The sequence below is a fragment of the Bubalus kerabau genome, chromosome 4, assembly GCF_029407905.1.
Source record: "Bubalus kerabau isolate K-KA32 ecotype Philippines breed swamp buffalo chromosome 4, PCC_UOA_SB_1v2, whole genome shotgun sequence".
In the NCBI taxonomy this organism is placed as follows: domain Eukaryota; kingdom Metazoa; phylum Chordata; class Mammalia; order Artiodactyla; family Bovidae; genus Bubalus; species Bubalus kerabau.
The window spans coordinates 143024380-143041996 of record NC_073627.1 but is presented as its reverse complement, the minus strand read 5'-3'; the positions used below and the strand labels follow the sequence as shown (position 1 = coordinate 143041996).

The following is a 17617-nucleotide window of genomic DNA, read 5'->3' as shown; positions in this document are numbered from 1 at the left end:
TATTTCAGGGATACACCATAGAGTTATTAACTCTGAAATAAATCATTGTACCAAAGTGCCACCAGTTGATTAACCATGAAGTAATGACCTATTGTTGGTCAACTCTAAGTTATTAAAAGGAACATTGATTGCTTCTAGTGTGAAACACAGTATCAGCAGAGGAATAGTAGGAAATGCATCTCAGAGAGCTTACAGGTCAAAAAAAAAGGAAAATTAATCCATCCTTCTTGAAAGAAGCCATACGACAGATGGGTACATTCATCGCCTCTCTGGTGCTATCTTAGCATCACTCTGCCACAGTGATGGATGAGCCTATCTCACCTCTGAGTAATGAGTCTTTTGGGGGGTGGGGAGCTGGAAAGCAGCCCACAAAAGTCTCTATTTAATTATCTAAGTGGTCACCTAAGTGATTTGCATTGTAGTCATTTAGCCTTATGGGAAGAATGTTTAATTAATTTCAATCATACTTTCTCACAAATGGTTAAAGCCAACAAGAGTGTAAGTGAACAGTGCCAGCTATAACTGACAGATTAAAATCTTGCGATACTTTTGGAAAACTGACAGTAATGTCTTTAACTTTCCTGAGGATGGGCCTGTGTTGATTTCTTCCTGCCATCACAAAATGTTGGCTGATATAAAAAGAAACCAAAGCCCCAAAGAAGTTTTGCCTGCTGTGTCTGTTCTCTAGGATCTCTTTCATTGACTTGGCTGGCAGTGAAAGAGCAGCGGATGCCAGAGACTCAGATAGACAGACAAAGATGGAAGGCGCGGAAATAAACCAGAGTCTTCTGGCTGTAAGTTGTTTAAACCTTTCATCTAAAAGTCCTTCTTGAGAGATTATGCACATCTTTACATGCAGCCAAAGTGGGTGAGGGTGGGTTGGAATAAGGCAGTGGAATTCCAGGGTTGGAGTTGGAGGCTGCCCAGTCATATTCTCGACAGTTCTAGACAGCTCTTCCTCTCTCCCTGCCTTCTCTTCCTCTGGTCAGTCCTGCCAGTTAGAAACAAAGAAGTATTTCTGCAGTTGCATGAATGGTTCACTTAAGTACATTTTCTGCTCTCATCAAGTTTTAAAATTACCATCAGGAGGTACAGAATGTCTGATTATCTCTTCTTGTGATTTTGAGAATTAAGGAAGAGTCAAGTGTTATCAATCTAATTCCTCCATTATTATGTTTCCTATCAACTTTTATGCCTTGTGGTTTAGCAACCGTCAGTGAGCATTACTTTTATCCCATTGCTTTACTAGGGATTCCAAAATGGTGATATTCTAATTCTAATATTCCTTCTGTATTTATTAGCTGGAAAGAACTTTCCCCCAACTATCTGATTATCCTGAAGTATAACTCATGCAATGGAGGCAAGATAAATGCTTGATTCTTTGCCTTTACTCACCAATTTTCAGAATGAGTTGATGTCCTGGTAACCTGAACATGACCATGAGTTTGTTGTTCTTTAATTTTTTTGTTTGTTTTTGTATTATAAACTCATTGTCCTTTTTTTTTACTTTTTAATTTATACATTTTTGGCCATTATGTTCCTGTGTCTTTTTGACACAACCCTACTAGTCCCTGGCTTTCTAGTATGAAAAAATGTTGTAGGCTTGTACATTTTTTCCCCCAGAACTAAAATCAGCCATTTCTTCAACAAGCCTTGGTTTTAGAGGGAAATGGTAGTTAGGGAGCATTTAGGAGTGCTAGTGGTGCTTATCACCACTGGGTTAGTTCTTTTTTTTTTTTTTTTTTTTTTTAATTTTATTTTATTTTTAAACTTTACAATATTGTATTAGTTTTGCCAAATATCGAAATGAATCCAACACAGGTATACATGTGTTCCCCATCCTGAACCCTCCTCCCTCCTCCCTCCCCGTTCCATCCCTCTGGGTCGTCCCAGTGCACCAGCCCCAAGCATCCAGTATCGTGCATCGAACCTGGACTGGCGACTCGTTTCATACATGATATTATACATGTTTCAATGCCATTCTCCCAAATCTTCCCACCCTCTCCCTCTCCCACAGAGTCCATAAGACTGTTCTATACATCAGTGTCTCTTTTGCTGTCTCGTACACAGGGTTATCTTTCTAAATTCCATATATATGTGTTAGTATACTGTATTGGTGTTTTTCTTTCTGGCTTACTTCACTCTGTATAATAGGCTCCAGTTTCATCCGCCTCATTAGAACTGATTCAAATGAATTCTTTTTAATGGCTGAGTAATACTCCATTGTGTATATGTACCACAGCTTTCTTATCCATTCATCTGCTGATGGACATCTAGGTTGCTTCCATGTCCTGGCTATTATAAACAGTGCTGCGATGAACATTGGGGTACACGTGTCTCTTTCCCTTCTGGTTTCCTCAGTGTGTATGCCCAGCAGTGGGATTGCTGGATCATAAGGCAGTTCTATTTCCAGTTTTTTAAGGAATCTCCACACTGTTCTCCATAGTGGCTGTACTAGTTTGCATTCCCACCAACAGTGTAAGAGGGTTCCCTTTTCTCCACACCCTCTCCAGCATTTATTGCTTGTAGACTTTTGGATCGCAGCTATTCTGACTGGCGTGAAATGGTACCTCACAGTGGTTTTGATTTGCATTTCTCTGATAATGAGTGATGTGGAGCATCTTTTCATGTGTTTGTTAGCCATCTGTATGTCTTCTTTGGAGAAATGTCTATTTAGTTCTTTGGCCCATTTTTTGATTGGGTTATTTATTTTTCTGGAGTTGAGCTGTAGGAGTTGCTTGTATATTCTCGAGATTAGTTGTTTGTCAGTTGCTTCATTTGCTATTATTTTCTCCCATTCTGAAGGCTGCCTTTTCACCTTGCTAATAGTTTCCTTTGTTGTGCAGAAGCTTTTAAGTTTAATTAGGTCCCATTTGTTTATTTTTGCTTTTATTTCCAATATTCTGGGAGGTGGGTCATAGAGGATCCTGCTCTGATGTGTATGTCGGAGAGTGTTTTGCTTATGTTCTCCTCTAGGAGTTTTATAGTTTCTGGTCTTACATTTAGATCTTTAATCCATTTTGAGTTTATTTTTGTGTATGGTGTTAGAAAGTGGTCTAGTTTCATTCTTTTACAAGTGGTTGACCAGTTTTCCCAGCACCACTTGTTAAAGAGATTGTCTTTTCTCCATTGTATATTCTTGCCTCCTTTGTCAAAGATAAGGTGTCCATAGGTGCGTGGATTTATCTCTGGGCTTTCTATTTTGTTCCATTGATCTATAATTCTGTCTTTGTGCCAGTACCATACTGTCTTGATAACTGTGGCTTTGTAGTAGAGCCTGAAGTCAGGTAGGTTGATTCCTCCAGTTCCATTCTTCTTTCTCAAGATAGCTTTGGCTATTCGAGGTTTTTTGTATTTACATACAAATTGTGAAATTATTTGTTCTAGCTCTGTGAAGAATACCGTTGGTAGCTTGATAGGGATTGCATTGAATCTATAAATTGCTTTGGGTAGTATACTCATTTTCACTATATTGATTCTTCCAATCCATGAACATGGTATATTTCTTCATCTATTAGTGTCCTCTTTGATTTCTTTCACCAGTGTTTTATAGTTTTTTATATATAGGTCTTTAGTTTCCTTAGGTAGATATATTCCTAAGTATTTTATTCTTTCCATTGCAATGGTGAATGGAATTGTTTCCTTAATTTCTCTTTTGGGTTAGTTCTTACTTCTAGGTCTTTTTGATGGACAGAGAAGGGAAAAGTGTATCATGGATTCATACTAATAAATTAATTAAAAATTAAGACTACAGGGTTTTTGCTTAGCTTTTTTGAATTTATATTTCTCTCCCTTTTCTCTTATGCTAAAATTCTTAGTTCCTAACAACATTAATATAATTTATTTGCTCTACCTCAATATGTATGTATACCAAAATAATAGTATATTAATTTTAATATGATTACTGAATTCAGATTAAGATTTCTTTGCAGTTGTCCTTTCTACCCTTGATGTATAGTCATAATATTATATTGCAAAGTCTCTTTAAATAATTCTGTGTGTTTAAGCTCACCAATTTTGTATTCAGTTAAAGAAAAATTATAAAGTAAGCCACATTCAGAGAAGGCTAGTGTTCATCTCGGTCCCCTCACTCCTGTCATCCCCCTCCCCTTAGGTAACCATTTTCTACCATGTTTGTTTGTACTCACCCCTTTCTCATGGGAAAAAAGAAAAGAAAAGGCGAGCATACTGTTAACACTGCTCTGCAGTTTGCTTTTTTCACCTAACAGCATCCTGGAGCTCATTCATGACTGTTAAGGACCCCCATTCCTTTTTAGTACTGCCCTGTTTCTATCCACGTTAAGTCTTTTTGATTAGAACTGAAATCTCCTACTGGACACATTACCCTCAGGTCTCATGAGGGGTACATTGAGAGGCTGAGAGAGTCAGCATCTTTTTATTATCATTTTAAAATTTTGAATAATTTTAGATTTCAAAAAAGCTTCGAAAATAAACATGTAGCATTCCTTCACCTAGCCTTCTCAGTGTTAACATTTTATATAACTATAGCAATTTAAATCAGGAAATGAACATTAAAACAATTCTATTAACTGTCCACAGACCTTGTTTGAATTTCATCAGTGTCCCACTCATGTCCTTTTTCGGGTCTAGGATTCTGTTACCTTTAGTTGTCATGGCTCTGTATGTAGTCTCCTCAGTTTTTGTCAATCTTGACCTTTAACACCTTTGAAAAATGCTGACCAGTTATTTTGCAGACTGTCTGAATTTGGGTTTGTGTAATGTTTTCTCATTATTAGGTTGAGATAATGAATTTTTAGCAAGAATAGCACAGAAGTTGTACCCTTCTCAGTGTATTGTCGGAGAAGGCAATGGCACCCCACTCCAGTACTCTTGCCTGGAAACTCCCATGGAGGGAGGAGCCTGGTAGGCTGCAGTCATGGGGTCGCTAGGAGTCGGACACGACTGAGCAACTTCACTTTCACTTTTCACTTTCATGCATTGGGGAAGGAAATGGCAACCCACTCCAGTGTTCTTGCCTGGAGAATCCCAGGGACGGCAGAACCTAGTAGGCTGCCATCCGTGGGGTCGCACAGAGTCGGACACAACTGAAGCGACTTAGCAGCAGCAGCAGTGTATTGTCGCAGTCAATATGTCATTACTGGTAATGTTAAACTTGATCACTGGGTTAAGCTGGTTTGTGCTACCCCCATTGTGAGGTTACGTTTGTTCCCTTTGTAATAAGTATCTTATGGACAGATACTTTTAAACTCTGCAGTACCTATTTACTTGTTAATTCTGCTGTCTAATTTTAATGTCCATTGATGATTCTTACGTGTAACAATTATTACTGTGGTGTTTACATGATGAGATTTTTCTGTGTCCATCATTCTACATTAGGGGATCCCCTTGTGGCTCAGTGGTAAAGAATCTGCATGCCAATGCAGGAAATGCAGGTCGATCCCTGGGTCTAGAAGAGCCTTTGGAGAAGGAAATGGCTACCCACTCCAGTGTTCTTACCTGGAGAATCCCGTGGACAGATGAGCCTGGCAGGCTACAGTCCATGGGGTTGCAAAAGAGACAAGGCTTAGTGACTGAGCACACAGTCTACGTTAATTAGTTGGAATTCTACTGCAAGAAAGAGCTGGTTTTTTTCTCTTTATTTATTTACTTACAACAGTAAATGATCTGAGCCACAGTCAGCTCCCGGTCTTGTTTTTGCTGACTGTATAGAGCTTCTCCATCTTTGGCTGCAAAGAATATAATCAGTCTGATTTCGGTGTTGACCATCTGGTGATGTCCATGTGGAGAGTCTTCTTTTGTGTTGTTGGAAGAGGGTGTTTGCTATGACCAATGCGTTCTCTTGGAAAAACTCTATTAGCCTTTGCGCTGCTTCATTCCATACTCCAAGGCCAAATTTGCCTGTTAATCCAGGTGTTTCTTGACTTCCTACTTTTGCATTCCAGTCCCCTATAATGAAAAGGACATCTTTTTTTGGTGTTAGTTCTAAAAGGTCTTGTAGGTCTTCATAGAACCATTCAACTTCAGCTTCTTCAGTGTTACTGGTTGGGGCATAGACTTGGATTACCGTGATATTGAATGGTTTGCCTTGGAAATGAACAGAGATCATTCTGTCGTTTTTGAGATTGCATCCAAGTACTGCATTTCAGACTCTTGTACTGCATTTCAGACTCTTGTTGACCATGATGGCTACTCCATTTCTTCTAAGGGATTCCTGCCCACAGTAGTAGATATAATGGTCATCTGAGTTAAATTCACCCATTCCAGTCCATTTTACTTCGCTGATTCCTAGAATGTTGACGTTCACTCTTACCATCTCCTGTTTGACCACTTCCAATTTGCCTTGATTCATGGACCTGACATTCCAGGTTCCTATGCAATATTGCTCTTTACAGCATCAGACCTTGCTTCTATCACCAGTCACGTCCACAACTGGGTATTGTTTTTGCTTTGGTTCCATCCCTTCATTCTTTCTGGAATTATTTCTCCACTGATTTCCAGTAGCATATTGGGCACCTACTGACCTGGGGAATTCCTCTTTCAGTATTGTATCATTTTGCCTCTTCATACTGTTCATGGGGTTCTCAAGGCAAGAATATTGAAGTGGTTTGCCGTTCCCTTCTCCAGTGGACCACATTCTGTCAGACCTCTTCACCATGACCCGCCCATCCTGGGTGGCCCCACATGGCATGGCTTAGTTTCATTGAGTTAGACAAGGCTGTGGTCCGTGTGATCAGATTGGCTAGTTTTCTGTGGTTATGGTTTCAGTGTGTCTGCCCTCTGATGCCCTCTCGCAACACCTATTGTCTTACTTGGGTTTCTCTTACCTTGGACGTGGCGTATCTCTTCACGGCTGCTCCAGCAAAGCGCAGCCACTGCTCCTTACCTTGGACGGGGCGTATCTCCTCAATTGCACTCATCTCACATGCTAGTAAAGTAATGCTCAAAATTCTCCAAGCCAGGCTTCAGCAATACGGGAACTGTGAACTTCCAGATGTTCAAGCTGGTTTTAGAAAAGGCAGAGGAACCAGAGATCAAATTGCCAACATCCGCTGGATCATCAAAAAAGCAAGAGAGTTCCATAAAAACATCTATTTCTGCTTTATTGACTATGCCAAAGCCTTTGACTGTGTGGATCACAATAAACTGGAAAATTCTGAAAGAGATGGGAATACCAGACCACCTGACCTGCCTCTTGAGAAATTTGTATGCAGGTCAGGAAGCAACAGTTAGAACTGGACATGGAACAACAGATTGGTTCCAAATAGGAAAAGGAGTACGTCAAGGCTGTATATTGTCACCCTGCTTATTTAACTTATATGCAGAGTACATCATGAGAAACACTGGGCTGGAAGAAGCACAAGCTGGAATCAAGATTGCCAGGAGAAATATCAACAGCCTCAGATACGCAGATGACACCACCCTTATGGCAGAAAGTGAAGACGATCTAAAGAGCCTCTTGATGAAAATGAAAGAGGAGAGTGAAAAGGTTGGCTTAAAGCTCAACATTCAGAAAACAAAGATCATGGCATCTGGTCTCATCACTTCATGGGAAATAGATGGGGAAACAGTGGAAACAGTGGCAGACTTTATTTTGGGGGGGCTCCCAAATCACTGCAGATGGTGACTGCAGCCATGAAATTAAAAGACACTTACTCCTTGGAAGGAAAGTTATGACCAACCTAGATAGCATATTCAAAAGCAGAGACATTACTTTGCCAACAAAGGTCCATCTAGTCAAGGCTATGGTTTTTCCTGTGGTCATGTATGGATGTGAGAGTTGGACTGTGAAGAAAGCTGAGCACTGAAGAATTGATGCTTTTGAACTGTGGTGTCGGAGAAGACTCTTGAGAGTCCCTTGGACTGCAAGGAGATCCAACCAGTCCATCCTAAAGGAGATCAGTCCTGGGTGTTCATTGGAAGGACTGATACTAAAGCTGAAACTCCAGTACTTTGGCCACCTCATGTGAAGAGTTGACTCATTGGAAAAGACCCTGATGCTAGGAGGGATTGCGGGCAGGAGGAGAAGGGGACGCCAGAGGATGAGATGGCTGGACGGCATCACCGACTCGATGGACATGAGTCTGAGTGAACTCCGGGAGTTGGTGATGGACAGGGAGGCCTGGTGTGCTGCGATTCATGGGGTCGCAAAGAGTCAGACACGACTGAGCAACTGAACTGAACAGTAAATGGGTATTTCTTTCATTTGCTAAATTAGAATCCATTTCTATCATTATTTTCTTGCTCACATTTTCCCAAATGGCTATTGGGAGTTCTTTCTGGGGTTCTGTCCATAAGTTCTTTCAGGTTGGTTTTGTAATCCTTTTGACATGCTCATTTTTTGAGCATCTTCTTGCCTTTTAGCACTACAAGGTGTCACACATTCTTCCTTGTCCTTGCCCTGAAATCAATCGTTTCTCCAAGGAGCTAATACACTTTTGAATACGTACTATACACTAGTGAGTTTAATCTTCACAACAGATTCTCTTATTCCCACTTTATAGATCAGGATTCTGAAGCTCAAGTTAAGTGAATTTGCCAAGGGTCTACAGCCTCTGGCTAGAAATCTTTGATTCTCATGTTTAAATTTATGGTCCAGGAATTAACTAGGAAACCTAAGAGGTACCTATGGAGAGGGCTTCCCAGGTGGCGCTAGAATCCGCCTGCCGATGCAGGAGTTATAGGTTGGATCCCTGGATGGGAAAGATCCCCTGGAGGAGGGCATGGCAACCCACCCCAGTATTCTTGCCTGGAGAATCCCATGGACAAAGGAGCCTGGAGGGCTATAGTCCATAGGGTTGCAAAGAGTTGGACACAACTGAAGCAACTTAGCATGGCATGGCATGGCACCTGTGGAGTATCTTTTGGGGCTTGACTGTCTATCTCACATGGGAGACAACATGTAAAGGAGCCTGGAAACAAGCCTTAAAGAACAGGATCAAAATCTTGTGCTTTGTGAGGTGTATAAAGATGCCTCTTTTTTCCTTCCTGGGTATTTCCCTTACTTTTCCCTTAGAGCTTAGTAAAGTCTACTTTCCATTCTGATTCAGCAAGGCTAAAGGGACCCAAGGGCTCATAGAGATTGATGGCCACACTTGGATTTGAGTATGTAAGGGGCAGGTGCAACTCAGGGGCCAGGTTTGGTTACCTGTTCATCCCTTCTAGAGAATTTTCCCAGTGGGGATATTGGACTGACTTGTAATAAGAGTGGAAATCCTTTATACCGTCTTATAACCTTGCAGCTTCTTGGATAGAGAAGTGTTAGCTGTGGACATCTATGGCTGCTGCCAAGAACAGTCACAGGAGACTCTCAAGGCTCATTACCTTTTCTTGGTGAACTCCCAGCACTGGCACTTCCAAGGGATCCCTTCCATTCTCTTCCCTCCCTTTCTTCTCATTTACTGTTGCTTACCCTAGATGCATGACTCAGAAATAGAAGGTCTCTCCTCCCTGGTCTTGTCCCCTCAACCCCTGCTCTTTCTGATGGGCATGTTGCCCTTGGAGATGTATATATCCAGATTTCTGCTGGCACTAGTGATATCCAATGAGCACTTCTTTGAGAGGCTCTGCCCAGGAGCAAGTGACATGCCCTTCTTTGCCTTTGGGCCACCATCCCTACTTTTTTTCATGAGGGTGTAGACCTAGGTGATTTCTCAGTTCCTTCCCAGCTCTGCCTCTAGGATTTCTCCTGTTCTATTCAGACAACTTGTATCTGAATCTGCACTTGAAGCTGTACCTACCGGTGTGCATGTGTGAACAGGGAGGTGGGGGAGTGGCATGGGTATTTTCTCTATTTAAGTGCATCTTGTAGTTGGGAAGAGTGAGGAGAGATAGGGAGCCGGCAAGCCAGAACTGCCACCACATAAGTTGGACTCTGGGACCAAAGTGGGACTCTGGGACTCTGGGTTTGTCAGTTCTGCTCTAATCCTAGGTTCACAGCCTTTAAGTTGAGAGGAGGCCGGGGGCAGGGTGTTTAACTAGGCATAGCTAGCATAGGATGATGTTTTCCAGTCTACCTTTATTGTTCTTGTTGAGCAAGAAACTACCAGGGCGTTTTGACTTCCTTTTGGAGGAGAGTTGCATGAGTGTGGTTTATTTAAAAAAAAAAAATGATCTGTTAGTCTCACTTTGCATGTGATATTTGATGTGCTTGTTATTCTACCACTTTGCAGCTGAAGGAATGTATCCGTGCATTGGATCAGGAACACACCCACACTCCTTTCAGGCAAAGCAAATTAACTCAGGTAAAGTTCAATATGAGCTTTGAGTTCTGGTTCACGCATGTGTTCCTTCTTCCATTCATTGAATCATTCAGGAGAGCATCCACTGCCAGCAAGGCATGATGTGGGGGACGGAGAGGGAGGAGGGGAGGAGTCCCCTTCCTTCTAGGAGCTCTCAGTCTTGAAGAAGAAAGGGCATCCTCAGGCAGGGATCCCTGCAGTACACAGCAACCAGGAAGCAGTGGTCACCATCCAACAGCTTTCCATTTACTTCTAACAGAAAGAAACCTTGTTGATTTAGTGACATCTCTGAGCCTTTGAAGGGGATGGCAGTGTAGCTGTCTTGGTACTCTTAGTTGTAGACTTAGATAGACCAGTGTTTCAAGACAAAAAATAATGGCAGCATTTAAAAAGAATGAGATTGATTTTTGACATGTCCTTCCAGAAAAGATGACCAAGATCTATAGTTTAAAAATATGAAATGAGAAAAAAAAACTACACAGAAAAATTATCCATCTCTGTTAGCTGATTATTCTGAGTAGTAGGACCATAGCTTATTTTTCTTCTTCCATTTTTCTGTCATGAAAATGTGCTTTATTGATAGGAAGCACCAAGAAGAGTGGCCCATGGAGGGCTCAGCCTCGGTCCAAATAGCTGTGAAGACAGTTACAGGGACCCCTGGTTCCCTTTTGCACCAAGACTGTGCACAGTAGAGCACAGGCTAGGTAGGAGGCAGTCTACGTGAGGTGCTCTGTATTCTGGGAGAAGTTTTCACTCTGTGCAGCTAGACCAACAGCTTCATGGGAACTAGGGCAGAACCCATGATAACATAGCTCCTAACTTATTAGAATCAGTCATCTGTGGGTTAGATGGTTTCTTCTCAAACATGACTACAACTGGGGACTCAGGAAACCCTTCTTTTGGATGGTTAGTCCTGATTCTGACATTGGCTTTGTTATTTTTCAAAACATGTCCTCCACCCCAGAAATTGTGTTCCTATTTAATTAAATCAGTAATTTCACACATAAATCCACTTACAGAATCATATGCCTTTTTCACGCAAACATAAGTTTTAGATCTTTCCAGGTACTTAAGTACGTATATCCATAATTAGTTTTTATGGTTTTATGCAGTTCATAATTTTTTAGTTACTTGTTTATAGACTTAGAGATTTTCCAAATTTTACTGTTATAATATTGTAATGAATATCCTGTGTATACTTTTTTATTAAATCAGTTGAGCAATTGTCTCTTTAGGATAAAGTCTTTGAAGTGTGATTGCCAAACCAAAAGTAGGAACATTTTTTTACCAGGTTTTTAACATGTTACCAAACTGCCCTCCCAAAGGCATGTACCAATTCACACTACATAGTACATGGGCAGCATAGCACTGTACAGGAGCACCCTTTCCCTAGACCCTCACCAGAGCAGGTTCATGTGAGTCTTTCTTAATCTTCAGTTCAGTTCAGTCGTTCAGTCGTGTCCGACTCTTTGCAACCCCATGAATCGCAGCACGCCAGGCCTCCCTGTCCATCACCAACTCCTGGAGTTCACTCAGACTCACGTCCATCGAGTCAGTGATGCCATCCAGCCATCTCATCCTCTGGCGTCCCCTTCTCCTCCTGCCCCCAATCCCTCCCAGCATCAGAGTCTTTTCCAATGAGTCAACTCTTCACATGAGATGGCCAAAGTACTGGAGTTTCAGCTTTAGCATCATTCCTTCCAAAGAAATCCCAGGGCTGATCTCCTTCAGAATGGACTGGTTGTATCTCCTTGCAGTCCAAGGGACTCTCAAGAGTCTTCTCCAACACCACAGTTCAAAAGCATCAATTCTTTGGCGCTCAGCCTTCTTCACAGTCCAACTCTCACATCCATACATGACCACAGGAAAAACCATAGCCTTGACAAGACGGACCTTTGTTGGCAAAGTAATGTCTCTGCTTTTGTTAATCTTACAGGCCCCCAAATTTTAATTTTTTAATTTATTTATTACTTGACTGCACTGGATCTTAGTTGAGGTAACAAACTGAGTTGCAGCATACAAACCCTTAGTTGCAGCATGTGGGATCCAGTGGACCACCAGGGAAGTCCCCACAAATTTTAATTTTGTAAAATGGTTTCTCTGCATTTCTTTGATTAGTGGTGCAGTGAGTACCTGTTTTGTTTGTTTATTGATCATTTGTGTTTCTTCTTTTGTTAATTGCCTTTTTGTAGAAGGTGGTAGGTATGAGTATGGCCCAGTGTCCTGAACACCATAAGTAGTCAATATGCCCTTTGTTAGTTGATTTCACTGACCTGCCTTCTGTTTCGAACAGGTGCTGAAGGACTCTTTCATTGGCAATGCCAAAACCTGCATGATCGCCAACATCTCACCAAGCCATGTGGCCACTGAACACACTCTGAATACTTTGCGCTATGCTGACCGGTGAGTCCCCCTCAGGGTCAGAGTTGGGGGTGTGTGTGTGTGTGTGAAAGACGCACACACAAGGATCTGACCTTGAGTTCCCCAAACCTGTTCTTGGGATAATAATTCTACTGCCAGGGGAACGTGCAACTGGTCATGTGGAAAATGTGTTTTGGTAGGCCCTGTCATTTTACAAGTGTGAATGTGACAAGAGGAAGGTGACATGTTCCCTTGTTCAGGAGACAACTCCATCAGTGGCTCTTAAATAGCTAGCCGGAGATGAAATATTTCTCCAGGGTGGAAGGCTTCATGAGGTTTTCTTCCTGCCAGCCTCAGCCCTAATTGTTAGGGATTAGTCGCTCAGTCGTGTCCGACTCTTTCTGACCCTGTGGACTGTAGCCTACCAGGCTTCTCCGTCCATGGGATTCTTCAGGCAAGAATACTGGAGTGGGTTACCATTTCCTTCTCCAAGGGATCTTCCCGACCCAGGGATCGAACCCGGGTCTACCGCACTGGAGGCAGACGCTTTAACCTCTGAGCCACCAGGGAAGCCTAATTGTTAGGGATAGAGTACCTATTATTTGTCAAGGCAGAAGTACTCAGAGCTATGTAGGTCCAGAAGAGATCAAGCTTGTTTTATGGAAGGAGAAACTGAGTCCCAGAAAAGTGCAGGAGCCTTAAAAGGGCTCACTGGGAGTTGGTGGCAGAACTAGTGCCTCTGACTGCCAGGTCAGGGCTCTAGTGACTTTGGTATCTGCCAGGGCCCCTCCCACTCTTACCCTGGGGTCATGTGTCTCCTACTCGTTTGACAGCGCTCTCATTACCATCCTTTCCTCTGGCTGCTTTGCTGCCTGGTCCTACCATACAACACCTCCTCTCAGTCTCTCAGAAGCTGTCTCCAAAGTTAACAGACTATTTGAGGGGAACCTGGTTTTCTTAAAATTGCTGTTGAAGAATCTTTCGTATCTGTGGCATTTTATGAAACTCACTGGGAAGGAAAGATAAGCTATCATTTAAGTTCCATGAGAACAGGAACCTTATCTTTTTCTCCACTGCATCTGTCCTGCCTAGACAGTACTTGGTACCTAGTAGGTGTGTTACTAATATTTGTGAATGAAAGGAGGCGCTCCCTCTGGGCGTCAGGGCTTGAGTGATGTTCTCTGTGTACTTTATCTCATTCCAATTGGAGAGACCATTTACAAAGTGGCTACTAGAATGGACTCTAGAGTGAAACTATCTGGGCCAGTGCCCTGCCTCTGCCACTAGCTAGCTGAGTGATCTTGGGCAAGTTTTCAACTTCTCTGGGCACATTAAGTTCCCTTAATGTGAACACGGATAATGACGGCACTTACCTCATGTAACAGTTACATGGATTCAGTGAGGTGACATGTGAGAAGGGCTTAGGGCCACACCTGGCACAGAGTGAACACTCATTATATGTTAACTTCGACAACAATAGTAATATTATAGGCATATGCTCAGTCGTATCTGACTCTTTGTGGTCCCTGGACTGTACAAGTTCCTGTCCATGGAATTTCCCAGACAAGAATACAGGTATACTGTGGAGATCCTGCAGCTTTGGTTCAGACCACTGTGATAAATCGCACTGAAGTCTCAGATTGGTTTCCCAGTACATGTAAAAATTATATTTACACTATACTATGGAGTTTATCATGTGTGCAGTAGCCTTATGTTTTTAAAAAACAATGTACATACCTTAATTTAAAAATAATCTTGTTGGAAAAATGGCACTGATAGACTTGCTCTATGCAGCGTTGCTATGAACCTTCAGTTTGTTAAAAAAAAAAAGCAAATGCCCTCTGCACAAAGCAAAATGCAGTAAAATGAAGTACACCTGTAATAGGTCCCCTAAATAAGTTTCCTCAAGGAGGATTCCTTATTGCATGGCTTCCTTAATGCCAGCGTCCTAGCCCTGCTAGAAGATAAGTGAAGACTGAGATCAGCTAGAAGACGTGGGATGTCCAAAATTGTATCCCCCAAACGAGTATGGCTTCAAGTTCCTTCCCCCCATGTATCCATTACCCTGCTGCAACAGTTACTAACCCTAGGTCAGTCTTGTTTCATAAATCCCTCCCTGCATCACAGACATAACAAGTGCTTGAAGTGAGAACATCATTAGGAGCAGAGAACAAAACATTCCCCTCAGCGCTTCAGTAAAGGAAGATGAAAGCAACCCTTTCTCAGGGGGGTTGTATTGAGTACAGTTGAGAAATTATTTAAAATAATTTTTGTTAAAAACTAGAAAAAGTATAATAGAAATAATCTCTTTCATTCAAAGCAGTCTGAAAAATTACTGAAAGTAAGTAAGAAAGTCATTTGTTTTATGTACTTAAATTAATTGTAGGTAACAATCTGTACATACATAAGATGAGAATGATTTTATTGCTTATTTGAAATTTTCCTCTGATTTAAACTTTTTCTCTCTTCACATACTAAAAGAGTGTTGGTAAATAGTATAAAAATAAAGTTCTAGCTGGACCCCTAACAGGTTTATCAAAAAAGAGCTCAGTAACAAGAGTGATTTTGGAAAAAGGTAGAGTACACTGGACATACTTAGCATCAGTGACCAAATTACCTGTAAGATTTCTTCTGACACCCTCAGATTTCTAGAATTACTTCTTTGACTCCTAGGAAGAAACTTTGGTGTTTCCCTTTTAACAAAACTAAAAGAGCTCAGTTTTATAACAGGAGGTAATTTGGAACCAGGACAGGGGAGCCTGGTAGGCCACAGTCCATAGGGTCGCTAGGAGTTGGATACAACTGAGCCACTTCACTTTCACTTTTCACTTCCATGCATTGGAGAAGGAAATGGCAACCCACTCCAGTGTTCTTGCTTGGAGAATCCCAGGGACAGGGGAGCCCGGTGGGCTGCCGTCTACGGGGTCGCATGGAGTCAGACACGACTGAAGCGACTTAGTAGCAGCAGCAGCAGCAGACTTGCCATGGCAACTCTCAACTCATTCCTTGTGTGTATGTCCTACTGCAACACCTCAGCAAAGGCCCAAGAAGACAATCAACATGATTTTCAGTTCAGTTCAGTCGCTCAGTCGTGTCCGACTCTTTGCAACCCTATGAACTGCAGCACGCCAGGCCTCCCTGTCTGTTACTAACTCCCGGAGTTTACCCAAACTCATGTCCATTGAGTCGGTGATGCCATCCAACCATCTCATCCTCTCTCTTCCCCTTCTCCCATCTTCAATCTTTCCCAGCATCAGGGTCTTTTCCAGTGAGTCAGCTCTTCACATCAGGTGGCCAAAGTATTGGAGTTTCAGCTTTAACATCAGTCCTTCCAATGAACACCCAGAACTGATCTCCTTTAGGATGGACTGGTTGGATCTCCTTGCAGTCCAAGGGACTCTCAAGAGTCTTCTCCAACACCACAGTTCAAAAGCATCAATTCTTCTGTGCTCAGTTTTCTTTGGAAGTTCAACTCTCACATCCATCCATGACTACTGGAAAAAGCATAGCCTTGACAAGACGGACCTTTGTTGGCAAAGTAATGTCTCTGCTTTTTATATGCTGTCTAGATTGGTCATAACTTTCCTTCCAAGGAGTCAGCATCTTTTAATTTCATGGCTGCAATCACCATCTGCAGTGATTTTGGAGCCCCAAAAAATAAAGTCAGCCACTGTTTCCACCATTTCCCCGTCTATTTGCCGTGAAGTGATGGGACCGGATGCCATGATCTTAGTTTTTCTGAATGTTGAGCTTTAAGCCAACTTTTTCACTCTCCTCTTTCATTTTCATCAAGAGGCTCTTTAGTTCTTCATTTTGTGCCATAAGGGTGGTGTCGTCTGCATATCTGAGGTTATTGGTTTAGTGACTTAGTCATGACTTTAGTCCTCTCCTTTGTCTCTTTGCTCACTGTTATCTGCTTCCCTGCCTCTCAGACCTGAAAGGAAGTCAAGTCTCAGTGTCAGGTTTACTATCTTGGTTTTCAGAAATGGCTAGAGGGGTCATTTGGCTACTACTAAGTGGATTAAAACCAAAACAATGGAAAAGACATTTTCTGAGAGCTCCCAGGCAGAAGTACAACTCCCTCCATAAGGGATTTCAACACAGAATCTACAAGCGACTGCAGAATCACATTGTACTTGGTGTCTCCTTGTAAATCCAGAGTCTTCCACTGCTTTTATTTTGTTTTAGGTATGACAGAGTGAGAGACTCTGATCTTGGCAACTCAATCCTAGCAGACTTAATTCTGGATTTTTCCATGTTCTCTAAAATTCCCTTGGAGAATAGAGCATGGCTCTGTTATTTCTCTATCTAGGGGCCAATTTTTGCCTCCCAGAGGACGTTTGGTAATGTCTGGAGACAATTTTGATTGTTGTGACAGGAAAGAAAGGCTGCTATGATCAAGGTAGAAGCCAAGGAAGTTGCTAAACATTCCATAGGCACAAGACAGCTCCCCACAACAAAGAATTGTCTGAGCCCAGACACCGCTAGTGCTGAAGTGGAAAACCCTGGAAACAGGTCGTTCCACCTTCATGGAATTAGCACAAGCCTACTTATTTCTGAGAGCTTTTGCTGCTTGAAGTGCCCAGCAGGTTGGAGGGAACTCATTTTTTCAGAGACGCCTAAAAGGAGGTGGTTTGCAGGAAAAGAAGGCTCTGATGATGGAATAGTAGGTGAGGAGTAGACACATGGCTCCTGAGTGGGCTGATCTTTAGGAAATGTGGTATGGGCCCTGTGTGGACATAAGTTCTGAAACCAGCTCCTCTGGCCTGTCCCTCACATGGATCTTTGGTATTTCAAACACTCTCCTGATCATGGAATATTGGATGCATGCTAATATCCTCAGAGAAGACACTGATCTTTGTTCAAGTAAAGTGACGTATTTCATGTTGAAATAGAATATCCACTTTATTCTTTCCTTTATTCTCTCCCAGATAAAAAAATAATTCCCAGTTCTTGTAATACCTTTCTTTGGTTTTTGTTTTCTCTGAAAGCTATAGGAAGGGAATTACAGGAATGTACATTAACATAAAATGGTC

At 42.1% G+C, this 17617-nt stretch overlaps 1 protein-coding gene across 2 annotated transcripts in view; it reads left to right on the top strand.

Moving 5' to 3' along the window:
• KIF24 (kinesin family member 24) overlaps positions 1–17617 on the top strand; it is a 73088-nt gene that overhangs the window by 50745 nt on the left and 4726 nt on the right. For both annotated transcript variants that reach the window (XM_055578842.1, XM_055578841.1), the window contains exons 10-12: positions 689–794; positions 10152–10223; positions 12514–12623. In XM_055578842.1, the coding sequence (XP_055434817.1) occupies positions 689–794; positions 10152–10223; positions 12514–12623 (288 nt within the window). The remainder of the gene's footprint in view (positions 1–688; positions 795–10151; positions 10224–12513; positions 12624–17617) is intronic.